The following is a 26,980-nucleotide window of genomic DNA, read 5'->3' as shown; positions in this document are numbered from 1 at the left end:
AACTCACTGTGGAATTAAGATTGACAGTGTTGCTATGGTGATAGCTTTACTAAATTTAAATAATCTTCAACTGCAAAAGGCAAATGGCGGTAGAATAAAAGCTTTGCGGGGACACATTCGGTTTATGGATTCAAAGGCTTTTTAAGTAGCCGAAATGGCAACAAGCAAAAAAAAGAAAAAAGGATTGAAAACAGCTCCTTTCGATACTTACATTAACATATCTTGCACGGGAGAAAAGTTCTTGCTAAAGAATGTCCACGCCGAAATGAAGATTCGCGAACTCAAATGTTACGCCGAACTTGTCGTTGGAATTCCTTACAATTTACAGCGGTTACAGTACCTCGATGAGGGAGATATGCTGGACGATTCCGATTTAAGACATAACGATGTTGTGGCTGGCGCAACGATTAATTTAAAGCTCTGGAGATCGTGGGATAACTTAGTAGCTGCTGTCTGTCGAGGCACCATAGATCAAGTGCTCAAGGAAGGAGTTGCGCTGGAGAAAGCTTGGGAATCTTTAGACCCGACGATTTACAGAAACAAAGTCTCCATCGCTAAGGACAGAGCTTCGGTAGCTCTTTTTATCGCTGCACATCGCGGTCGCATTAATTTAATAAGAAGTTTAATAGACAACACCGAAGCTGATGTGAACATGAAAAGCCCATTTGGTCGAACGCCACTGCACGCAGCTTCTTCGCAAGGGCATTCGAACGCAATAGATCTGATGTTAGAAAAGGGCGCATCCATGGACGAAATAGACGTACAAGGCAAATCAGCTTTGATGGTGGCGAGTCAATGGGGTTTTAAAGACAGCGAAAGGCATTTATTTCTGTTCCAGTGGCAAACAAGAGCTGCTAAAACAAAGCCCAAGAGAAGGAGCAAGTCGTTGATGATGCATCAACAATTTGACTCGGCTTATCCTACATGGTTAAAAGGAAAATACGCACAGGTTTACTTTTGTCAAACACTCCCCCCGGGAGAATTTGCTGGTACGGGAATCAGTGCCCCAAGGAGGAGGGCAGTGGAGCCCGGAAACCAGTTACAGTACGAGGAATCTTTTCTTGAACAGTCTTCTGACGAGTTACCTCCCATTAGTGGAGCGGTAGATTATGATGGTAAGTTCTTTTCGCACCATGTAAGGGAATCTGCATCCTTGAAGATCCAAGTGAAGTCAGTGAGTTGAAAGTTTTCGCCTGTTCTTGAAAACTTTCATCGTGCCTCTTCTCCCGACCTGACTGACTGACCCTTGGTCTCCGAGGATGGGGAATCTGGGAAATGTTTGCTAGTCAAATCTGGTATCCGAGACATTTTTACTTGTGGAATCCAGAGTTCTAGGCTTTAGAATCCCGAGGATACAGCTCAAAGAATCTGGATCCCACTAAACACTAAACCACTCAAAATAGGACTCAAGATCAAACTTGGTCATTCAAGTTTTATCCCTCCCCCTCTTATGGATCAAGGGCATAATTCTAACAGGTTTTGAGTGCTTCTCCTCCCTCCCCCCATGCCCCCCCCCTCCTCCCAATTCCGGCACCCTTCAAATAGGCGAACCTTTAGCGATAAATAATAGAGATTCTGACAGCTGCTATACAGCGTACTGGGAATCTAATTCAACTTCACTACTAACTAACTTACTTACTTGGGCCGGTAATCATCTCCAGCCCTCCCGACAAAATATTTCCACAATGCCTGATTGAGCGTGGCATCTCTTATTTCTCTAGTTCTCTCCAGTCCAGTGTCAGCTTTGGTCGTATAGATGCACATAGTTGACTTGCTCCACCTTGGTTTGGGTGACCATATGGTCAATTCAATCCCAAGCTGGCAAAATAGTGATTCTCATTCCCTCTATAAGAGCTGGAATTCAAGATTCTGACAGGGTGTTATTACAGAACCTAAGTACTAACAAAATTAATGGCTTTCATTGGGTAAGGAGAAAGGGGTGGTTGGGTTGCAGATATAAATTCAACCACTGCACCAAAGTGGGTGATTATGTCTAACCACAAGTGAATGATGGGTCCAGATGCTGATTAGGAAAGACTTTCTCAGGAATACGGGTCATAACCATTCAATTCAAGTCTCTGAGTGTTCAGTTAGTTTTCGCTTTGGATAACCAATTGACTGGACATGGATCCCACTTTTCATTCCAACGAATGATTTTTAAGATCCTGCCTTATTTCCCCTTAGTTACAAGATACAGCATGGGTGGGTCAGTGCGACCAGTGCTTCCACAGATTAGGCCATCAAAGGAAAGACTGGCAAGCAGGTACAGTGACCCCTGCATTATTTGTTGGCAAATAAAAATTATAAGTAACAGATTTAGAGTTAATTTTGAACAACTGATCTGTATTTGCCTTTTGTCAAACCACTAACCTGTGATCAGCCTTTTATTATTATTATAATTATTTTTATATGTATTATAATATTATTATTATTTATTTATTTATTTTTGAAAAGAGAGGGAAAAAGGAAACCTTCCTTCCCATGAAGGAAATTTAGAGATATAGGGAGAGTGATCACAGGCTATCCAACTACATGGCTTGCTCTGTCTACCAGATTCTTGAGAAACGAAAGACACTTTTATCAGTCTTGGGAAAAGGGTGAACATTAAAGCTTTTAAGAGTATATATATATGACTTTCATCGGGTACAACTAGAGCACTCAATTTACCAGCTGAACACTCAACTCGTAGGTTAAAATTTGCTTAACGAGAAGTATTTAAGGTTTGCTGGCACCAATCTCACCATAAAAACAGGGCTGTCATTAAGAACCTAGCATGTGAGAGCATCCATTTTTTTTTCGACTTTAGTTTCTAGTTTCAAAGGACAGAGAAGCGATGACCGGAAATAAGCCTGCGCTTCGCAGGCCATTAAGAGCTGGGGGCTGGGGACTTTCCCAGGCTAGCATGAATGTGGCCCCTGGTTACTTTCATTGGACCACAATGTAAACTACAGTGGAACCCAGTTAATATGGTCACCACTGGGCCAAAAAAAATTGGCCCTATTAATGGATGGCCATATTAACGAGGGTGTTTTTAGAAGAAAATGTATGGCAGTTTTTGCCAGGCAGCCAAAAAAAATGTGGCCATAAGGCTGGTTTCCACTGTACTGGAATTTCCAGTAATTCTGTTGTCCAATAAAAGCTAATTAAGTCCTTATTATCATTATTATTATTATTGGAAAAATAGTTTAAAAAAATAGAACCAAAAGAAATCCCTAGCTATTTGATTCCCCACCTCCTTGTTGTATTTACCCAGCAACTTGAAATCTTAGTTACAACCCTGTAAAAATCAAAATTTTAAAATAATAAGCCCCCAAGGAGAAACAGAAACTCAAACAAGTTTACAGGGTGTCAACATCAAGACACAGACGTCTCTCTCAGACTCACAAAACAATGAAGTATTAAGCAGGCACTGTATTAAGCAGACACCCTCTATTATTAAAGTGGACAGTAGCCAAAGTCCCCAAATTTATTTCCCGTATTTACTTTAAATGAAACCTTTATTAAACGGACACCTTTATTAAGCGGGTGCGGACACCTAAAGGACCTGAAATGGTCATTTCTATTGCTGCCAACCTGTATTAAATGGACACTTGTAATTAAATTCCACCACCCAACATGCCAGACACTGGAAATGCGAAAGTTTGCGTGGAATTGCCACCCACAAATTTTTCGAATTTTTTACGTTAAAAAACGTGATTTGACAAACTTATTTGATTAGTTTCACGGTACAGTCTTGTTTTCTATTTCCTTTTGTTTGCATAGAGCTTGTTTCACTCAATCTGATTTCTTCAAATTTGAGTTGCAATCTACTGTATGTTTATGGTACTATGATCAATATTGGTCCACTTTGATCAAGAAATTAATGCAAACGTATATCGTCATAGTCTCTGGGGGTATTCTAAACATTTCCACCGTTCATTTGAATGGGTTTGATCCCTCATATGATATTATCTATCGAAACCTGTATTAGGCAGACACCCTGTATTAAGTGGACACTACAGCATTTCTCGAGGGTGTCTGCTTAATACAGGTTTGACTGTATTCCTACCTTTGTAAAACTGTTATTGCATGAAGGGATGGGGAATCATTGATGTGTATTTATCTATTGTACAAAACGCTTTTATTTACAAGAATGAAAAATTACATGCCAGCTGAGAACAAAGCTTAATGATGCTTATATGGGTACCTCATTTCTCTTTTTCAGTAAATCTCATGGGAGTTCAAAGTCTGCAACCTTTGATGAGTGGTTGGAAGAAAAGAAATCAAAGAAACAGCAAAAACAACAAAAAGAAAAGGAAGAGAAACTGAGAAAGCAAATAGAACAGGAAAACAAGAGATTAGCTAGGATAGAGGGGCAAAAGAGCTTTGAGGACTGGAAAAACTCCAAATCAAAACAAAAACTTGACTTGTCCGCCTTGGAAAAGAAAAGAGACGATATCATTCGAGAAGAGCCTGGAAGGCATTATAGTTTGAGTTTTGAACGGTGGTTGAGTAGAAATCACGGTACTTTAGATCTTTATTATTAAATTGTTCAGCCTGCCAACATCCTGTATGTCAAAGACATTGAAATTTTGTAAGTAATTAAAAGAAATTAATCAATAGCAGTACTGTTTTCTGCAGATAAAAATTGTGTTTAATTTTGATTGAATGTTATTTAAAATTGACATATTTTGAAATCTTTTGTATTTAACAAATGTTGTCAGAATTATTTATTTATTTTGAAGAAAAAATTTCTCACCTGCTACATTGATCCTGGATAAAACTGACAGAATCGTGTACTGTAACAAGGATCATTCACCTTTTTAAGATTTGTTGTTTGCTTGTTCTTGTAAATTACATCAATTCATGACATTTCTAAACAAACTGAACAGTGTGCGCGTATAGGTAAAATCTGTGCTCATTGGCACCTAGCGATAGCTATAACTAGTTTTTATTTGAGATGTTCATGTATCATAGAGAAATCTGAGTAGGTAACATAACCAGGCAAAGAAAAAAATAACACTTTTATCATGACAAAGTAGGTCAATGAGTGCTTGTATTTTTTTGTTTGTTTTGTTTTTTTAATCAGCAAAAAGTTTGAAATATTTCTTTACCTTGTAATGATTAAAATGTACACATCTTACAGTATACCTCTTCATAACTTACATGGTTATGTATTTTTGTTGTACTTTGCAACAAATTCCTTATTTAACATGCTTTCTTACTAGTAATGGTACCAGTATTTAGAATGTAAAATATTATTGATTGCCAAAAATTAAACAATTTTACTTATGAGTTGATGACGTAATAATTTTATTTTCAATCACAATTCAGCGAGGTGTCAACTACATTTAATAAGTCAAATTCATGGACACCTAACTAACAGTGCTGAATTTAAAATCTGCACCACATAGATCTAGGGAATTTTCTATATAATATCCTAAACCTCAGAACAATGTGCCATGGTTACAAACACGAAAGGAAAGCTGTGAAGAAGCCTAGAAGCCAGGAAACCATAGGGATACTAAATGCCAAGTTCTATTTTCAATAAACCTCTGAATCGAACAATAAACTATTAATTTCATCATTTACCAGTTTGGTTACCAAAAAAACTATGTCTAGCTCAAAATCAAGTCTTAACAACATAAACAGGTGTTTGGAAGTTATTTGCAAGTTACCTGGTATAATTTGCAAGCAAATACTAATACACATAATTATAAAGATCTTTTCATTAACCCACCAAACAAAGGAACGGATTTATTTCTCATAAAACAAGGTTATCTTAGATAAATCAACTTCTATTTCTTCAGCTAGAGTATCACAACTTGCTTAGTTTGTAATACGTCAGAGTTGACAAATTATTCAGGGTGAAATGAGGCACTAGTCAAGAGGAAAAATAATCTCAAATGTACATATGTTGTAACTGTAACTAATGAGAAAACCTAGACACAGTTGACTCCCCATAACTCGAACCCTCTATAACTCGAACCTCCCGTTAAGGCAAGGTAATTTTCAATTCCCTTCAGATCATTTTCCATATACTTTTACCCTTGATAACTCCAACTTTTTTCTATTTCCCTTGAAGGTTCGAATTATCGGGAGTCGACTGTAACAAAAACTCAAAACTGCCAATAATTCAAGGACAGTTCCTTTGTACCTGTAAAATAATAACTATTGGCACCACAGGTGACAACAACTGATTTTAGGGGCAAAAAAATAAATGAAATACAAAAAAGCCCCTTTTCTGATGCAAATATTAAAAAAAGAAATAAAGAAGAAAGATATATATATATGACCCCTCCATATTTCATGGTCAGAAACATGCTTTTTGTAACCTAGCTGGGAAAAATTGGCATCTAACAAAAAAATTAATCATGCGTATAAGAAAATTCTTGGTAGGGTCTGAAATAGATTTTAAGTAGCCTGTGTACAGACGTCCCCACTCCCTCAGGAAAAATCGGGAGAGGAGATGTCTGTGAATCGATGTTGTTAATTGTGTTCCGGTATAAATTTGCATAAATTATTTTTTTGTTCTTTCGTTGACAGTTGAAAAGGCACACGTAGGTCGAAAAATAGCTCTGGCGTCTGTGCACAGGCTAGACGAACATCTTTACGTTGAAGATGATTACAGTCAAGCCAAGTCAAGCGTACCTCCCAAGACCCATTAATGTATCTATTATTCGAAATTAAGTTGAACCGTTGGTAGTTGTAGATTTCAGATTCATCTCTGTGTGAATTTTTGCATGCGTAATGAGCCTTGAATTCACACGCAATTTAGTTACGAAATTTTCCACCAGCTCAGTTTCCCTGAATTTGATGTAAATGTCTTTTAAGACATTTAATCCATTCAAAGATTTTCAATCTGACCAAATGCAGAGAAGTTATCTTAAAATATTCAATGCTCATTACGCATACAAGAATGCCGATTTAAATTTGACACCAGTTACGGGAACGACTAACAGATTCATTTTTTCAAATAATCAATTCATTAATAGAATCTTTTTGGGGTAAGCTTGACCGGCAGCCTTGGCTGTTAACGTTGGATTTTGTATACCTTGTCTTTTATTTACAATACCAACCGGTACAGACAGATGCATCTGCAACCGGTGCAGCAAACATCGATCGGTGGTCTTACAAAAAATGTCCACAAAGGCTGAGCTTTTCCCCGGGGAATCTATTCTGAGGTTCATTCAGCAATCACAACACCGGAAATTATTTGCGTCATGGCATTAACATTACGACCAATCAGAGGCTGTCCCCAACATTCCGGGAGAACGGGAACACGATTATCGTCGGCGATTCACAGACGTCTCCTCTCCCGATTTTTCCTGAGGGAGGGGGGACGTCTGTACACAGGCTAATTTTAAGAAATTGGGGTCTTGTTTCTATGTGTTTCTTTCTGCCTTGGAGTCTTGAAATTTTCAATGTAAAGCCTTAGCTCTTACAACAACGGTCATAGCTAGAGTTTGGCCTCTCTAGCTAACACTTGATTTCAAAACTGCAGTTGTATTCATTGTTAGCCTTGCTAATGGTATCAGTTCACGCTAGTTTACTAGTGACAGACATTCTGAAAACTTTAGTAGACAATTTATAAATTTCTTGACTCATTCATAGCACTTCCAATGAGTATTAATACCTTCATAATGTTACATTGGAAAAAAGACACCACTCCCTTTGTATTCGTCAAATTTTACCTAAGTAGCTCTGTGCTTTAAATTAATTTTCAGTTTGATTATACATTTAAAGAGACAAATGTACAGAAATGCGTTGTTATTTCTTTAGAAGATTTTTTATCCAAACTAAAGTTTTCCATTACTATACAAAAAAGGCTCTAGAAAAGTGTTCATATCCATGTAAGCTAACCTGTTAATATGACTATTCATTATATTGATAAAATACCATCCTCATCGACGGTAGGGTGGTCTTCTTCATCACTGTCAGGTATTTCTTCTGCTAATTCATTGTGATAAGCATGTGGGATTGTTGGGGATCCTGGTTCCAAAGCAGGATTAATTGAATGAATTGCTAAGTTCGTCAGGCTCTGAGATTTTGTACGATCTGGTTCGGCGGCGCGATGTAACCTAGCACCAATGACTGGGTTATTAAACTGATTTGATGGCTTTACTGTTATGATAAGATTGTGACTATTAGCGATCATCATATCAGTCACCTGATCCAAAGTTTTTCCTGCGACTTCAATACCATTAACCTCCAAAACTTCATCATTCACTGCTAATAGACCAGTGCTTTCAGCTAGCCCTCCAGGGACTAATCTCGAAATAAAAATACCTGGAACTTTTTCCAAACCACTAGGCGTAACGCGAACACTGGTTCCATCGCGTATGTAGAATCCAAGGGGCTTGTCAGTATTGTGCTTCAATAATTTTACTCTGCGTTGAGTTTCAGGAATAATGTCCACATCAACAATTGCTGAGACCCGACGGAAGTCTTGAGGACCACTAATTTGTATTCTACTGAGGTGTGACTTGTTAGGGTTTGTAAGATTGGATAACAAATTGCGTCGCCTAGGTACTTCTGGAGGAAGGGGATTCTCTTCCGTGACACTACCTAGAACAAAACAGCAAAATTTGTTTTACACCATTATTCCACATCAAAAAAATTCTTGAAAAAGGAAAATATGCCAACTTATAAACTCAGGCTGCTCTAGAAAGGTCAGGTGAGCTAATTATCTTTAGGATCATTTCACACCCAAGGTTTCCAGTCACACCCAGACCTGCATATCAATAGATGTTATTTGCGATACACGCCATCTTTGCGTGTGCTAAGGACAGACGGGATAAAAGCAATGTAACATGATTTCTCAGGGGACAAACAAAAATAACATAAAATTTGCCAGTGCAAGAAATTGCCGTCGATTTTGTCTATTCTAGATAGACAACAAAAAAATAAAGATTTTTTTTTTCACTTTAGAGACAATAATGGTAAATTACGGGTGGAAGTAACCGTTGCTGCTTTTTTAGATGCTTATAGTGACCGTAGATGTCCTCACAGCAAGCAGTGATGTAAATCTTGTTGAAACTTGAACTGTACACTTGGCATGACTATTAAATCGTCATCTTGTTTGGATAGAATAAACAAACTCAATAATTGTGATTACTTTTTGTACTGGCAATTTTTATCCCTTGCTTGCCCCCTGAAATACCAAGTGACATTGTTTTTAAGCCATCGAGCCTAAAGCACATGCAAAGATAGTGCTAATCAGGAATAAAGTACATTCCACTGTAAATACATGGTTGCTTAGCACACTCCTGATAAAGAGCAAATCAACTGGGATTTGTGTCACTCAGTAAACATTCAAAACGAAGATAGTTGTAAAGGAAAATAGGATCAGTTTTTTACTTTACACACAATTGGTCATGAAAAACACAAATTCCAGACAAAATTCAAGTGCTTATGGTGTTGTATGAACATCATAGAATTTACATAAAAATTGCTGAATCTCTTTAATTTGTAGACTGCATTTTTATTTCTCGGGCGAAATAAGACATGAATACTTGGCACTATCAAAATAAGATTTACCAGAAAATATCAAAAATAAAGTAACAAAGAAACGCTCAGAAAAAAAAACAATTAATCTATATAGAATTAATTTAATCAAGTGGTGTAATTCGACGTTTGAAATAAATCGTCAAGTACGTCTAAAAACTTCTGCATTATTTTCTCACCTCATAAATTTAATGTACAGTTTAGATTACAACTGTTGCTTTGAAATAAGACGAATTCTTATCGCAAAAATTGTTTCGAAAGGAATCTCGATGACGCAAAGGAAGTAAAGTTAGGGAAAGAATACCGAGTTTTGAGAGTGGTGTTCCTTTGATAAACAAACATCACAACGTTTACATCGTCAAAATCTAATTTTCGCGTCATCGAATTTTCAACGGAAAAATATTGCACAAGTAGTTAATCGGTACTAATATAAGTTAAGGCTTAGGGAAGAAAAATAAACAATTGCTTTGCTTATCTATTTCAGCAAAAATGATCTGAATTAATCATATTCTCTGACCTGGGATCCTCAAAATTTAAGACAATCATACATTAGTCGAATGAATTCAATTACCGAAGAATTAGCAAAGAGATTGACTAAAATGCCAGCCAATCTTTTATGATGACTGTTGGGGGTCTTACATACCTTGTCTTTGCACGAAAAGTCGTAAAAGCGGTCGAGCAGTAGTAACAGCTCTCAGGAAATTATCATCGTTGTTAATGGGCAGCAAATCGCCATGCATATCAGTATACCAAAGTGTCACTGGAGTGTTTTGAAGCTTGTGAAGGGTCTGTACACGCTTGTGGAATTCTTCATAATTCGTAAGCTCCGCTTTATCCAATGGAAACCTTCGAAATTCTGCATCAAACTACATATACAAAAAAATGGTAATGCGGATTACTATTCAGGTTGCCTCGCGTTTCAAAGTGGTCAGTGCATCGCCGTTAGTTAAAAGGATTGTGACAAAATTCCCGGCTCACCTTAGATTTAACTTCGATGATGCTAAGGTCTATTTGTGTAGGAACCTTTTTAGATCCTCTCAGCAGCTTGGACATCAGGAATTTAGCGTCAAATCGTTCAACTTCGCTCTCAAAACAACCTTCAAATGCATTCCTCAAATCGACACATTCAGAACATGTAAACTGCGCAAGGTTACTGCGCATCCGAAGGTGATTACAGGGGTGGGGTCAGACGATTTGGTAACGGCTATTTTAGGCAATTCAGGAAATGAATATTGGAACAAATGGGTTTGCTGTTAATTGCTGAATACAATTACTTAGAGTTGATTGAAAAGTGGGTTTTTCTCAAAGCTAAAAAGAATATTCCGGCAACGTCATGAACCATTCTGCATATTTTACAAAGGTAGATTACCATCAATGATCACAAATCTCGCCGCACTCTACACATTTACCACGTTGCCACCGCTCTGAAGGGCGATAGCAAAAAATTCTTTCACTATTACGTCAGACTTGCGCATTGCGAGACTGCACGTGCACGAAGTGTCCGGCTCGTCACACAGTAATTCTCAACTGCGTGACGAGCCAAAGCCAAATCAAAACATATAAAATGTCAGCAAGTCCACAGCAACAAAAGACCTAGATCAGTAAAATTAAACTTGCAGAAAATATGAAACGGCAAACTGATCCTTACGGCAAGGCCATGAAGAAGTAAACAAAAGAATAAAACAAAAATATATATATATTTAAACAAATTGCCCAATATTTCGGTTTGAAAACAAACCTTCTTCAGTTTAGCCCCTGACGAAGGTTTGTTTGCAAACCGAAATATTGGGCAATTTGTTTAAATATATATTTTTTGTTTTATTCCTTTGTTTACTTCTTCATCGCCTTGCCGTAAGGATCAGTTTGCCGCTTCATACTTTTCTAAATCAAAACACCCGAAATCAAGAATGAAGCCGTGCGAAATTGTTCCCTTCCCCTGGAGGGAGGGGCAGGGGAGGAGGAGCAAAAGCATTTTTATACCCTGATTGTAACTGCCCGGAATAAAACTAAAGCAAAAACAAAAACAAAAAAGCAAAAACTGCGGTGGTTAGCGCTAGCTTGTATGGCAGTAAGCAATAAGGAAAACTTCACTGAGGGAACTATGTCCGATACAGCCGCGAAGGATCGATGTTTTTGTTGTGTTAAATTCAAGTGCCCATTGTAAACTTTGCTGAATTTAATATTGTCAAGTGATTTTTTCTACCAAATACTTCTTCGACACCGTACGATAGAATTTAAATCGTAGACGAAATAAATGCACACTTAAGACCAGGCATAACTTTACCACCTTTTTGAACCCGTACTGTATGGTTAGCAACAATTCATACACCTTTATTCCAAAACCAAGAGAAAAAATTAAATAACTATTTGGCGACAGAATCAACAAATAACAATACCATTGTTCCACAAAAATAACTAGACACCTGAATGAACACCATGAAAACAGTTTTCAATTAATTTCTTTTCTTGCTTGCTTCTCTCTTCCGCATTCCATTAAGTACAATGCGATCATAATGATAAAGGTAGAAGGCTAAAACGAGTCTTAAAGGCCCCATCAAAGCAACCTATACAGAACAAAACAAAAAATGTTATCAATCATGCAGTCTACGCAGCAGGGCAGGAGCCCATCAAATCAAAATTTGATGGGTTCCTGAGCAGGGTTAGCTTAGTCAGTAGAACACTTGACAGCAGAGCGGGACGTCGCGGGTTCAATTCCCGGGCTCGGACCAATACTCAGGGTCTTAGGGACTGTGCAATAATTACCTGGAGGGGGTAGGGTTGGAAAATGGGTGAAATATGCCCCAAAACTAAGTCATACCCCCTCTCATTAAGCAAAAATTAATTTCAACCCCCCCCTCACATAATAATAATATTAAAGCTAACCTCCCCCCCCCCCCTTGAAAAAAGTATCCTCCCATCGATTCCCTCATACCTAATTTACTTGTTGGATTTCTTCCTCCGGCACAAACATCACCTCAAATGACTCTAAATAAAGTAGCACTGTTTTAACATATAACTATAACAGTGACATTCCTTTCCTACTGCAATTTGTCAGGTTTATTCCGATGCTAGTATTTATATTTGAACTGTAATAACTCTTCCTCTACTTTTCCAGTTTCCAAAAAGTAATGAAAAAGTAATGCCCCCCCCGTATGTATTAAATTTTACATCCAGCCCCCCTCTTTCTTGTTGTCATTTTCTCCTATCCCCCCTCTAATTTTCCAACCCCCCCACCCTCTCCAGGTAATTAATGCACAGTCCCTTAAAATAAGTGAGAAATGAAGATGCCTCCTTTGTCCCGCAAGCGGCTAGACCTTCGCGTGGCTCGGATGACTACGTAAAATGGCGGCCTCGTCTTCAGTTAGAGACGTAAAAATAGAGTCCCCAATTAGTACTTCCGTGCTAAATACATTGACACTCAAATAAGGTGCTTTTTTTTCTGTTTAAGGTTTACGTTTCCAGTCTATGAAACTTCATGAAGACCAAGAGGTAGCCATAACCGGCTGACATTTCGCGAGGCCACCACTGGTTTCCCCACGAATGATGACGCGTCACTACCCAGATCTGGGTAGTGCTTCTGATTGGTTAAAACAAGTTTCTCTCGCAATGCGACCAATCAGCAGCATCACACAGGTCTGGATAGTGAACGTCACCATGCAGTACGGAATTACTGCAGTCGTTGCTCAGACGTCATTTCGCGGGGACCTGTGATGGCGTTGCCAAGTGTCGGCTGCTTTCTCAGGCTAACAAAGGGGCTAGTTTAAAAAGAAACCCTGGTCCTGTGTACATTTTAAAGTTTGATTTTGCCATGTTCATGCTATAACCCCTTAACCGGATAACTCATATTTTTTTTATGAAAACCAGGCCGAACACCCGCGAACAGGGCTTCTGTTCACGCATAGGAACGGTGCCTTTTGGCGCGAGTTCTGTAACGGAACGAAGCCGCACCGCGTCTAGCCTGCGAGCAAGCTCTCCTATTTGGGCGAGTGAAGCGAGTCTGGCGAGAACGCGCGAGCGAGCGGCCCCCTCGCTCGCGCGGTCTCGCGAGGCTCACTTCGCTTACCCAAATAGGAGAGCTTGCTCGCAGGCTACGCCGCGTCACATATCGCCGGGTTTAATTTTTCGTCTGTAACTTGAGAAAAAGTCGGAAACTAACGAACCAGAAAATGCTTGAATGGGATAGAAACAAATGTATGCCAACTCATTTGCCGAATTCATATTTGAGGAGGAAAACCGTTTTGGACGAGGGAAAACTGATCTTAAGACAGACAACTCCACTGATAAGTATCCATTAAAGGATTACTTCCCTGCCTCAAACCTATACTAGTCACACCATTGGATAAGTTGGTTACACATTTTAGGGAGTTTAAGCAACGACAACGGCAACGGCAGCGAAAACGTCACTTAAAAAAAAAGCATTCGCGCTGTTTCAAACTTCATCGCTCTTGCTCCATCTCGTTTAATTTGTCATATGTTAGCGAAACTTTCGGAGTTTGAGTTCTAGAGGTCTGTGTTCAAGTTTAGAGGAAGAAAAAGAACATCGTTGTCTTCGTTCATGTTCTCCGTGAGACGTGAAACTAGGAAGTTTCACGTCCTACCCGTGCAACGACGGCAAAGAAATATACAAAGAAGCGTGGCACGTGCAAAGTAGTTGTTTTGCTATTTGCCGCTTTCGTTTTCGTTGCCGTCGGTGACGTCGTTGCTTAAGCTCCCTGTTGTTGAGATTTGGGGGGGGGATGGTACTTTTATTATATAACATTAACTTTAATACAAGTAAACTTGATCTGTATTAAGGAAGTATATATATATTTGCAAAGGATAACATACTTGAACAAGAAGTTCAAACAATGAAGAGGCCGGCGCTATGCCGCACGTTAAACTCTTGACGGCAAATCCATCAAAGCCACAAGATATCAAGAATTTCCTGTTCTGAAATGTTAAACAAACAAAGCTCATTTACCAGTCAATCGCATTTTCGCCACACTGATTAGCGCTTAACAAATCATGGATATGATTGAAAATACCTTGATTCCTGCCACCATGATGGCTGCTACTTGATCGGGGGTAAACAGCCCACCTGAACTACTGATTAAATGAGTTTCTTCTGGCTAGAGAAGAATAAGAAAAAAGTATAATAGTCAAGCGTAATAAGAGGAAGTTGCCTAGCCCCTAAGTCCCATTATTCCACGCGGCCTACAAGTATGCGTTTTGGGTCACGTGAACTGAGCGAGTTTGTTTCCCCGCCGTTTGTCACGTCCACGTCGCCAAAATGCTTTGACCGAGAAGGCCTGGAAAGACGCCGTACACAAAATAGGTAAAAGAGGAAGCAGGGGACTGTGACCGGCAAAAATAAATGACTTATTTTCTTGGTAAAATATTGCATAATATTTTCCACAGTTTCAAGACACTTGTTGCATCGTAGCCTGAGAAAACAGTCGACATTTCGCGACGCTACCGGTGGTTTCACCACGAAATGATGTCTGAGAAACGAGCGCAGAAATTCCATACTGATGACGCGTCACTTCCTGGATCTGGGTAGTGCTTCCGATTAGATGAAGCAAATTTGCAACCAATCAGAAGCTTATCTCAGATCTAGCTAGTGTGCGTCACCAGTATGGAATTTCTGCGTTTTTTTCTCAGACGTCATTTCTCGCGGAAACCACCAGTGGTGTTGCGAAAAGTGGTCTGTTTTCTCAGGCTAGCTGCATCGATGAGTGATAAAAGTTTTACAAAAAAGTAACCGTGTTTAACTAATCAAAGGGTGATAACCAATCACAATGAGATGATCAATGAAATATGTCAAGGCTGCCAGTCTTGTAAAGAGAATGACGTGGTTTCATATACACAGGATAAAGTTCTAGAATTAACTAGGAGGACTCCACTAAGTACAGTAACTAAATGTTTATCAAAAGTGCGCAGTGCAACGGTTAAATGCAAATCCTCTGACGTGCTTGACTATTTTTTTTTTTGGAAAATCAATAGAGAGGAGAAGTCGTTACGTCACGTTACCATGGTAGCGAAATTTCTGGATGACAACAAACCGAAAACGTCACTTAAATACTGAATTCGCACAGTTTCAAACTTCAACGATCTTACTCAAATTCATTCAATTTGTAAAATCTTGGTGAAATTGTGTGGGGTTGAATCCAAAAGGATCTGGTTTAGAAAAAGAAAATTTTGTGCTCTGTTCACCAACTCCATAAAGCGGGCGCGTCAAATTAGGAAGTTTCATCTCGCAGACTTGCAATGATGGCTAAGAAATATACAAAAAAGTGTGATGCATGGGCAAAGTTGTTGTTTTGCTGATATAAACCCATTGCTTTTTTGCCGTTCTCGTTGCCGTCGCCGTCTTTGTCGCTGAAGCTCCTCACTCAGTGTTGTAATCCAGAAATATTAATACCATAGTAACGCGACATCACCCTTCTCCTTTCTATTCAGGCTTATTTAGAGGGTTAGCTCACATAATATGCACAAAAAAGGCTGCCCTCACTCGACCTTCAGATAATGAAATGAAATTAATTTTCTTCTCACCTTGCCTTTGTTCTCATTTTCAAAGCCTGGTGTGTCTGTGTCTGGAGGAAAGACCACAGAGACCCCAATGTTATATGGTTTCACCTGAAATTGACAGAGGAACATTAAAATGCTTTCAATAACCCTTTGGTCAAAGAATGATAGCATCTAATCAATCACTACTGTATCAAAAAACATGCACACAGAGGTGGACTTGATTGAGTTGGAATTCTGCTACAAGCCAGTGTTATACCCAACCAATGCACCCCTGTCGCCCTGCCTCCTGCTCAAAAATACTGCAAATACTGTCTCTCTGTTCTGAACTGCAGTTTAAGGCGTGCATAGAGCAAGGCTAGTGGCTCCATAAACATGGGACAAGCACGTAATTCATACTAATTTTGTTTCATCAAAAAAAAAGCTGCTCAGTGACATTTTATGATAGCCAGACAAAATCCCCAAAATCCCCTAAATGGCAATGGTGAGATAATATACATGTTAATCAACGAAACTGCTTATTCTAATAAGAGTATTGTGACTCTTATCCGCTCATCACTTGCATCAAGGTATACCAAAAAATCCAACTTGTCTGAAAATTTTACCATCATAGAGGGCCAAAAAAACAAAACAATCCACATTGATTCAAACAGTGTAACAATATTGGGCCATGTACACAATGGCATCATTTTACAACTACTACCAGAATCCACTTTGTTTTTCTTTTGAAATCATATTCAAATAAGGTAACCCAAGTGAGGTTTCAATAACAAAAGCCATAATTTCACAAGAAAGCAAGACTCTGAAGGATTCTGAAAGCAGTACTTAGTCAAAAAGATGATCAGGATTGTTGAAATTGCACATTATGGAAACTATAAAAAAAGTTTAATACCTCCATGAAGAGAGTTTCAGCGAAACCTCTTACAGCAAACTTTGAAGCGGCATAAGCACTAAATCCAAATATACCAAACTACAAAAAATGGCATTAATAGATGTTAAATTCCAACATCTTTGGGAACAGACAGTCCCTAGTAAACAATAGTGCAATGGAATATTGTGATGCAAGAGTAAGAAAAAATGTACATCATGTACACTACTACATGTACTACACGTATGTAATGATGTTTGTTGGATCATATACAACGGATTACTGTTAAAGACATGAAAGTATAACTATCTTATTAACTTCTGGCCTCTCAACACAGATCTGTCCTTTTTATGTTAACTTAGTCACACTTGGTAATTCTGCTAAACAGTTAACACTATGAAAGTAGTGATCCCAAATATTAATAGATACAGTGTAGCCTCCTACGCAGGCAATTTCCATTGTAACGGTCACACTGACTGTGACCAGTTCGATCTCTCCCCATCCCACTTGTTGTCTCAAACAGGACAATGAAGCCTGCAGAGGAGGCTGAAATATAGACTGGCTGAAAACCTTGAGATGATTCAATCTGAATGAAAGTTTAGCTGCAGGGCTGACAAAATAACAAAAATGTACATAGTTCTATTAAAATATAATTTAATACCTGGCCTCCTATAGATGAGACAAAGACAATGTGTCCTTTCCTTCTCTCTTTCATTCTTTTGACTACAGAGTGACTTGTGTACACCCCTGCCAAGTAATTTGTATTTATCATGGCCTGTGGTTGAAATGACAGCTGGTTAGTCAGGTCAGTAATATTTTTACTTATCGTTAACATAGCTGCATGAAATGATTGCCTGACTAGGTGAATGAATGATTGACTGACTGACCAACTGACTGACCAACTGACTGATAGACTGACTGACTGATTGACCAACTGACTGACCGACTGACTGACCAACTGACAGACCGAATGACTGACTGACCAACAGACTGACTGACCGACCGACCGACCGACCGACCGACCGACCGACAGACCGACTGACTGACTGACTGACCAACTGACTGACTGACTGACTGACTGACTGACTGACTGACCAACTGACTGACCGACTAAATGACAGCCTGAAAAACCACTCTGGCTAGTTGCCTTATGTTTTCGACTTCCCTTCATTAAGTTACAATTTTCTTTAACTGGGGTAAGGAAAAACTACAATAGAATAGATGAATATTTACCTTAAACTGATCAACTGTAGTTTCTTCAAACAAACCACAAACTGCAAAACCAGCACAGTTTATAAGTATGTCCACAGGACCAAGGCTCTCACAAGCCTGCACAGGAAAGCCAAGATTAATACATGCCGTATTGTTGAAGATGTGATTGCAAGATGACATTATAGACCCAGTAGTGAGTGCTCCAGGGCAAGGTTTAGGTTTTCTTTTTGTCACACTAATTTAGTACCACCACAAGCAGTACAAAAGATCATCATTACACTTCCTGACATTTATAACTTACATTTAATTATATTACAGCACAAGCTAAAGCTTGCTAATGTGTGCCGCCCTTATTAGAAAAATATCACTTAGCTGAGTGATTTTACTCAAGTTAAATTCTCTAATAAGTCCCCTGGGAGGCTTCTTTATTTCAAACACATTTGAGGGGGTGGGGGGGGGGGGCTTAAAAGATACAGGGGGTTCATTTCAGAGGAGGGGGGCTTATTTGATTTTGCAGAGACAGAGATATCAGTTCTCCATAAAGAACTAGAATGCAAAGTAGAAAAGCTCAAATACACAAAGTTGGAGGTCATACAACTGAGGATCAAAAACAAATCCGAACTTCCAGCTGGTGAATAAACCTTCCTGGATCAGTCCACACAAAGTTTCACAGTCATGACTTACCAATAAAGTCCAGGGTTGTCATTAAGAGGCAGGGGGCCAGGGATTTCCCCCCACCTACTATCAATGAACATTGCCCCCAGCTATTTTTGTAGGAAAATAGAAGAAAAATAGAACCAAAAGAAATCCCCAGCTGTTTAATTTCCCACCTACTTTTTGTATTTTATATCAGCCAACCTGGTGACCACCCTGAAAGTCGATCATCTATTGGTCAATTATAATAAAAAGGGGGAGGGTGTCACAGTATAGGTCATGTGCTATGTGTCACATGTACTTTATACTAAGTATAGGGCTTCTCGCGTAGCGGCCAAGTTTAAGTTGTAATAAATGTGCAAAGAAAGTAAACCGTGGTCGTCAGAAGCGGGATGTGACTAGAAGGTCCGAAGACTCGCAAGCAACAAACTGTAAGTTACCTTTTACTGACTTTAATAGAGACAAGCTGGATTAAAGCAAGGAGAAATGAGCAATTTAATTGGCTTCAAAATACCGAAAATCGATTGGACTCCAGGTCCCAATTTGGCACAAAGGCTGAAACACTTCAAGCAGAAGTGCAAATTACTCTTTATTAAACCGCCCTCCGAAACTAAGGACTGACGAACAGAAACGCAAATATTTACTCTTTTGGATAGGGGATTATGGATTAGATCTGTACAACACATGGAACTTTTGTGGTGGTAGGTAAGCCTGTGACCGACTGAAGAAGAGCTAAAAAGCTTAGCTGAATACTGGAAGCGACTGGAAGAACACGTGAAACCCCAGTCAAATATCATTAGATATTGAATCACTTTTACCTCCAAAGCTTGAAACTAAACAACCGACCCTTAGATGAATTTCTCACAGAAGCGAAACTGTTGATTCAAAATAGTGGCTACCCAGCCGACATGAATGATGAATTATTGCATGATGCACTTGTGTTTGGAGTAGACTATGACACTGTAAGAAAGAAGTGTATTGCAGAAGGAAACAAAGTAACTAACCGTTCAGATAGCTAGAGAAATCATGCGCACAGAGGAAGCAACGGAAAGATGCAATTAGCTGCCATGACAAATTACAATCAAGTTAATTTCCTTGACAAAAAAGACTTCAGCAAGGGCAAAACTCAGCCAAAAAGAAAACCTGGAAAGGAGCGAGGAGGTCACAAAGGGAAAGAACCTAAAACAGACTGACACATCTAAATCTGGGTGTGGGAGATGTGGTGGTGCACCTCTGCAGCAGAAATGTAAAGCAATCAATTCAAAGTGCCCTAACTCTCATGAAGTTGGACCCTACCAATGTATGTGCTTCAAAATGAAACCCTCAGGTGTAAATAGACTCCATGGTGAAAGAAGCAACCCAGGGGAATCTGACCCTTATGTAAATATCTTATTAGGAACATTAACTGCAGAACACTGTTCGCAGTCAAACAATTGAACAGGTAAAATTGATAACATCCAGTCACACCAGGACCGCACCAAAGCACTGATTGAAATGCAGTTAACTGCCAAACCATGCCACAGGCACACCACATCAATCATATGCAAAATTGACACAGGTGCAGAGATGAATTTAATTTCTATGCAAGTTTTTCAGACAGTGGTAACAGATCCTAGGCAGAGGCAACTTGGTCCACCCCAGTGCAAAATCACCACTTATGGAGGAGACATTATAGAGAACCCTGGCTCTTGTCAGCTGTATATACACCACAAAGGAGATGTAAGGGCAGTAACCTTCGAAGTAACCAAAGTCCTTAGCCCACCAATGTTGGGTTGTAAAACTTGCAGTGACTTTAATAGGACTTGTGAAATTTAACTGCAACCATACACAGAAACTGGAGAGCAAAGCAACCAACCAATCCTCCAGCCAGCAACCAGTCAGGTGACATATCTTACATCCTGCCCACCAAAGAGAAACTTCTCACTGACTTCCAAGACCATTTCAATAGATTAGGGGAATTCCATATGACACCATACCACATAACCCTTGAACCCGGGGCAGAGCCTATGGTCCACCCTCTGCGGTCAGTACCAGTCCACCTACATTGTGCGAGAGCTCTGTAAACAAGAGATTGACACGATGTGAGAGTTAAGTGTCATTTCCAGGGTTGACACACCCACAGACTGGGCAAACAGTACTGCCCTGTTAGAGTCAACTAACGATAAGGGAGAAATCACAAAGCTGAGAGTCTTCCTAGACCCATGTGTTCTAAATAAACGGATCAAGAGAGAACAGCATTACACCAAGACAATTGATGAGGTGGTGACCCAGTTGTGTGATGCCAAGTTCATCACCCTAGTAGATGCTAAAAAAGGATATTGGCACATCTCACTGGATGAACCCAGCTTGTACCTTACTACATTTGATACCCCCTTTGGAAGGTTCCGATTCACCCGGGTACCTTACAGCCTCATTGTTTCCTAGGACGTATCCCAGAAACAGCTTGACTCAGCACTTGAAGGCCTTAGTGGTGTCACAGGTATAGCAGATGATACCTTCACCTTTGGTTCCACAGAACAGGAATACGGCAAAACTTTAGCCAACCTGATGGAGCGAGCCCGACAGAAGGGCATAGTGTTCAATAAAGAGAAGCTGCAATTCAAAGGTAAGGAGGTCCATTTCTTTGGATGCACCTGGAGGTGAGAGGCCAGACAGCAGCAAGGTAGCAGCCATACAAAGCATGCAACCCCCAGAAGATATCAAGAGCCTACAGAACTTCTTGGGCCTAGTCAAGTATCTTACAAGCTACTCAGCTTGCTCGGCCACTATTACTGCACCCCTTCGAGAATTCACCAAGAAAGAAGTAGCCTACGTGTGAGGCCCAGAGCATGACCTTGCATTCTCTGCAGTCAAAGAAAAAGTATCTAAAGGTTGAGTTTGATCGTCCGGGTGAACGCAGTCCTGAATAGGACTGTTGTTTCTACTTTTGGTGTGTTAAGGTACTTTGACCCAGCAGAAGAAACAGTAATCCAGACAGATGTTTCATTGCAGGGCCCTAGTGCCATCCTCCTACAGAACGGTCAACCTGTGTGTTATGCATCAAAGACACTCACAAAAATTACAGTAACATTAAGCATGAAGCACTAGGTCTACTATGGGAACTTGAGAGATTCCATTATTAATTTTATTTATGGTAAACAGTGCACTATCCAAAAAGACCACGAGCCACTGGAGGCAATCTTCAGAAAGGAACTATCCAGTTGCCCAGAAAAACTCCAAAGATTTGTACCGGGAGCACTTAAGTATGACGTAAAAGTCACTTATGTCAAAGGCACTGACATACCAATTGCAGATGCGCTGTCAAGAGTTTCACCTCAACCTGCAGCAGCCAATAGCCAGCTACCACAGCTTGACATCCATTATGTCACAAACATGCTCTCTGCATCACAAGCAAGATTGCCGCAGATCTGGGAGGAGACTACCAGTGACCCCACCCTAAAAAGATTGAGAGAAACAATTTTCAGAGGATGAGCAGACAAAAGAGAGAAATGCCCAGAGTGACTCTATGACTATTGGAGCTTCTGCGAAAAGATAACTATCAAAGATGGCCTTATACTGAAGGGAGACTGAATTGTTGTACCATCAAGTCTCTGTAGGGAGATGTTAAGCATTATCCATCAAGGATACTTAGGCCGAGAAAAAATGCCTGCTAAGAGCTACAACATCCATCTTCTGGCCCGGTCTAACTAAAGATGTTATCGACCTAGTCAAGGAATGTGAACCCTGCCAGAGACATCAGCGCCAACAGCAGAAACAGCCAATTGTCCAGCCGGAGCCACCAAGCTACCCATGGCAGAGGTTGAACTCTCGTCAACCTGTTCGAATTCAAAGGTCATGAATACCTGCTATTATCAGACCAGTACAGCAAGTTTCCTGATATCACAAAGCTCACTAGCATGTCCTCACAGGCAATAATGACTCATCTTAAGAGCATCTTTGCAAAACATCGCATCCCAGTGCAACTGGTTACCGACGACAGGCCAAAGTACAGCTCCAAGGAATTCAAAGAGTTCACAGAATCCTATGGTATTGAGCACTTTACCAGTTCCACCCATTATCCACAAGCAAACGGGTCCTCTGAATGCATACTACAGACAGTAAAAGAACATACTGACCAAGTGTGATAAAGAAGGAGGAGATCCCTACCCAGTACCGTTATCATACAGAGCCACACCTATTGACCACCACCTGAAGTCACTGGCAGAGCTACTAACCAACAGAAAGTTCAGAACACTGTTACCAACGTCCAACTGTGAAAGCCTTACAGCAGATTCAGGGCAAGTTAAGGAGCAGTTGAAGAGGCAGCAGGACCGCTTTTGTCACTTTTATAACCGAAAAGTGGAAAGCAGGCCTAACACTCAAACCACTCCACCCAGGCCAGATAGTTCGGATACTTGACCATCATATTAAGACCTGGGAACCAGGAACTGTCCTGAGAGCAGCGAAAAAACCTCAATAAAAAATAACACCACAGAAGGTGTATACCGACGCACAGAATCACGCCTCAGGCCAGACACAATAAGTTCCTGTGCACACAGTCAAGCACGGGTTCAAGTACCCACAGCCGTCACGAGACCACCATCACCATTCAGGCAAATGGAGCCACCTACAAGTACAGTTGGTCAACCATCAGGAAACAGGCCACAGCCTAGACCCCCTGCAAAGATCGAGGTGCCCCCAGAGACTTGTGGCGGGTGCAGGACCAGATCTGGGCAGACAGTGAAACCCACAGATAAGCTGAACATTTAAACAAGTGCTACAGAGTTAAGTTAGGTCAAACTAAACATTTGAAAAGTGCTATTACTTTCCACTACAGAGTTAACTCAGATGGAACTCAGCATTTAAACCCTATTGTTCTTTGTTACAGTTAAGTCTTATAACCAAGGCATGTTACAGTTTTTGCACTTTTTAAATGCACTTTTTTTTATTTGAGTGTCAATGTATTTAGCACGAAAGTACTAATTGGGGACACTATTTTTACGTCTCCTACTGGGGACGGGACCGCCATTTTACGTGGTCATCCGAGCCACGCGAAGGTCTACCCGGGCAAAGGGAGTACCTTCATTTCTCAGTTAGTTTAAGACCCTGAGTATTGGTCCGGCCCCGGGAATCGAACCCGCGACCTCCCGCTCTGCAGTCAAGCGCTCTACCGACTGAGCTAATCCTGCCGCGGTATAAACACAGATTTAGCAGCGGCTTATTGAAGATTTCTGTTACCCTAAGCGTTGTTGTAAAGAGGGGGATGTCACAGTATAGGTTGTGTGCTATGTGTCACATGTACATTATGCTAAGTACAGCTGTAGTCGGCTTCACATGGAGCGGCCATGTTGGAGTTGTAATAAATGTGCAAAGAAAGTAAAACAGGGGAAAGGGGGGCTTCTAAACTTTCTTCCCCTCAAACGGGAGGGTGTATTAGAGAGGGTGGCTTATTTGAGAAGGGAGAGGGGGGCTTTAATAGAGGATTTACAGTAACCTATGAGACATTATCTCAAATTACAGCATCATGGCACTCCAATCAGCCACCATTTTTTGTTTCTATTGGTGATCAGAAGGAAAAAAATTGGTAACTATAAAACTGCAACCAATTTGCCAATTTAATGACAATTTCTTTTTGGCAGTCATGTGTTAAGTAGTAGTGGTTTTGTAAGTTGTGTTTAGGGTCGGTCTTTCTTCAGCTAAAGTGAGATTAACATTTGCACAAAAAAATAACTTATGCTCCCCCACATTTTCTTATTATCTAATGTTCATCTCTTCTACCCTGGTTGTTCAGGTTTAAAGCCTTGAGATGTCATGTGTTCTCTCAAATTCCATCGCGATAGTTGAGTAGCCATTTCAGTTATTTCAAACCTTTCATGAGCAATAGAATGTAATACTGCACCATAGTGAGCAATCTATATGGTTATAAAGTAAAATCAATCTTATTCAAAAACACTTTACAAACACCATATCACTTCACAAAACAAGAAAAAGATCCACAATTTTTATAACAAACCTGATCTATTGTGTTTTCCACATCTTGTGCATCTACAGTGAGGTCTACAGAAAATGCCAGGACCTGAAGGAGAACAGCAATAAAGGCTACTAAGACTTACAGCAGTAGTGTAGGTTGTAAGTGAAGGTTCAAGTGCACCAAATGTTAAGTTAAGAATTTTCTTTATTTCCTACTGCCATTTATTCATGGCTCAAATGAGACAGAGGAAATTCTTATCCTAAGAAAAGATTTTACCTTCATTATATATATGCTGTCATTTAATTTGATTCTTACTTTAAATTTTATTTCCCTTCAATTTAGTTGACTATTGTAAGGTATGAGAATTATTTTATTGTGTCATAATACATGTATCACGACCTTGTTCAAATATCTATATTTGTATCTTAATAAGAAGAAATGTTGCAGTTCACCAAAGGGTTGGTGTATCTGCCATTGCAGCCCTAGTTTTTGTGCCACACCCCAACAACACCCATACACACAAACCAACAGACAACCTGGAGGTGATTTACATGTAGTTGCAAACCTTTCTCTCTGGAGCCAAATGCTTTCTTACTTCTTTCAACGTCTCTTCTAGTCTATCCTAAAACAAAGTAAAGACATTTGATTTGTTATCCCTACCATATGGCGGGGATTAGAAATTCCTGAATTTGCCAAGGAATGGGCAAACGAACATGGTAATGTAAATTCAATCAAGGTAAACACTGCCGTAGCAAGGTTAGATTTATTGGGGGGAGGGGGGGGAATCACAAGCACCAAAGGTGCGGGCTGCTTGGGGGGGGTGGGGGGCGGTGGCATGGTCTCCTGGAAGTTTGTGAAATATGGGGTCTCTGAAATAGCATTTTCAGCCTTCCAAGGCATTAATTTCCAGCAATTTTTAACCAACTAAATCAGTCTCATGCATTTAAGAAGTGTACTTTGTTTAATACCTGCTTGATTTTTCTTTGTTGAAGCCATAAATAAAGAATTTTCTTGCTTTATTGAACTGAAATGAACACATTGAACTGAAGAGAAGCGTGAAGAGTGTGGCTGCTGATCAAATTAAACGTACCTGTCAAAATTTTGGGAGGAGCCCAAGCTCTCCTTGTCCCTCCCCATGCTACGTGACTGGTGAACATGTTTTTAAGGTCAGAATTACTTGATCTTGGAGGGTGTTATTTCCCATTTGCATAATTCTTCAAACCATAATCAGCCTCATCCAATAATTGCTGATCTATCTCCTATGTTTGCTCAAAACTTCTACAACAAAATAGATTTCTGTTCCTTTGCAGACTTTCTATATGGCCATAAAAATCTTCAATGCAAATGTAACAGTGATATGTTTTTGTTTTTCTTTGTTTTTCTTTTTTTTCCCATCAGTGCTTGTACTAACTGGTACCAGGCTCTTGGTCAGTGCAAACGAGCGAAAAAGGCAACCTTTAGAAAGCAGTGAAATAGCAAACAAGCAAAAAGGGGCAGGAACAGAGAGGGGAGAGCATCTTTTTAAATGTGTCAATCCACTCAATACCCAGTCCACTTCCTGAAAAACCATTTCTTGTATCAAAATGTCAAAAGTCAGAGCATCAAAAGGTGTGGTGTACAAGGGTTTCACATGCTCTGCATGCTTGTTAGACTTTGCACACATGAAAACCAAATGATTAAGGGAAGAGGAGAAGTAAACTGTTCAGGGTTCATACCCTTTTTTGAACAAAAAATTAACAGACTCTTCAAGGACTTTCAAGGACAGATTTCCCATTTTTGAAGGACTTAATTCAGTGCAAAAAAGAGCCTTGAGTCTGTCTTTTTTGGTTCTTCCCCAACATGAGCAATTTTATCCTAAAGGTCTTTCTGCATTTGCTCCTTTTTGGCACTTGAGAATCTGAAGGGTTGGATAAAGTCAGCACCAAAATTCGAGGACTTTTCAGCACTGACTGCAATTTTCAAGGACTTTCGAGGACTTTCAAGGTGTGCGCGAACCCTGACTGCTACAATTGACTAATCATAGGGTTAGGGGCACCCAACGTCAATTTTCAAAAAATATTTGTTTCGGAAGACGATTTGAGATCTAGAATTTTTGGAACATTAATTTTGTTGTAAAATCTGGTTTGCCTGCCTCTCCTAGGATTTTCAAACATCTAAAGAATGTTATAACTGCCCATTTTTAGTGGATTTTTACCCTAAAAAGTTCACCTAGAATTTTCGAGAGACTTTTTCTGGCTGAAATTTTTGAAAAGGTAAGTTTTGATCCCTATAATTTTCGGATCACTAGAGTTTCAGCGAGGAAATCC

General features: G+C 39.8%; 3 protein-coding genes across 4 annotated transcripts in view; 1 reads left to right on the top strand and 2 right to left on the bottom strand.

Moving 5' to 3' along the window:
• The first annotated feature begins 76 nt into the window (after positions 1-76).
• Positions 77-4,599, top strand: LOC140928056 (uncharacterized). Its single transcript, XM_073377782.1, has 3 exons — positions 77-1,115; positions 2,185-2,263; positions 4,205-4,599. The coding sequence occupies exons 1-3, from the start codon at positions 155-157 to the stop codon at positions 4,524-4,526; spliced, it is 1,362 nt and encodes a 453-aa protein (XP_073233883.1). The 5' UTR covers positions 77-154; the 3' UTR covers positions 4,527-4,599.
• A 2,719-nt stretch (positions 4,600-7,318) lies between these two features.
• On the bottom strand, positions 7,319-10,662 carry LOC140928057 (partitioning defective 6 homolog gamma-like). Its single transcript, XM_073377783.1, has 3 exons — positions 10,465-10,662; positions 10,130-10,352; positions 7,319-8,547 (listed from the first exon to the last, which is right to left on the bottom strand). The coding sequence occupies exons 1-3, from the start codon at positions 10,645-10,647 to the stop codon at positions 7,862-7,864; spliced, it is 1,092 nt and encodes a 363-aa protein (XP_073233884.1). The 5' UTR covers positions 10,648-10,662; the 3' UTR covers positions 7,319-7,861.
• Positions 10,663-11,796: 1,134 nt separating this feature from the next.
• The window catches only part of LOC140928052 (3-dehydrosphinganine reductase-like), a 19,364-nt gene continuing 4,180 nt past the window's right edge, over positions 11,797-26,980 (bottom strand). The window contains exons 3-11 of one of the 2 annotated variants that reach the window (XM_073377778.1): positions 25,240-25,296; positions 24,717-24,779; positions 18,092-18,187; positions 17,520-17,633; positions 16,883-16,960; positions 16,018-16,101; positions 14,511-14,594; positions 14,314-14,415; positions 11,797-12,050 (exon numbers count right to left, since the gene is read on the bottom strand). In XM_073377778.1, the coding sequence (XP_073233879.1) occupies positions 11,940-12,050; positions 14,314-14,415; positions 14,511-14,594; positions 16,018-16,101; positions 16,883-16,960; positions 17,520-17,633; positions 18,092-18,187; positions 24,717-24,779; positions 25,240-25,296 (789 nt within the window). In that variant the 3' untranslated portion in view covers positions 11,797-11,939. The remainder of the gene's footprint in view (positions 12,051-14,313; positions 14,416-14,510; positions 14,595-16,017; positions 16,102-16,882; positions 16,961-17,519; positions 17,634-18,091; positions 18,188-24,716; positions 24,780-25,239; positions 25,297-26,980) is intronic. The other variant, XM_073377779.1, reaches the window with a different exon arrangement.

Source organism: Porites lutea, chromosome 2 (assembly GCF_958299795.1).
Source record: "Porites lutea chromosome 2, jaPorLute2.1, whole genome shotgun sequence".
Lineage (NCBI taxonomy): Eukaryota > Metazoa > Cnidaria > Anthozoa > Scleractinia > Poritidae > Porites > Porites lutea.
The sequence above is the reverse complement of the archived record's forward strand: the minus strand, read 5'-3'. Positions and strand labels throughout refer to the sequence as shown.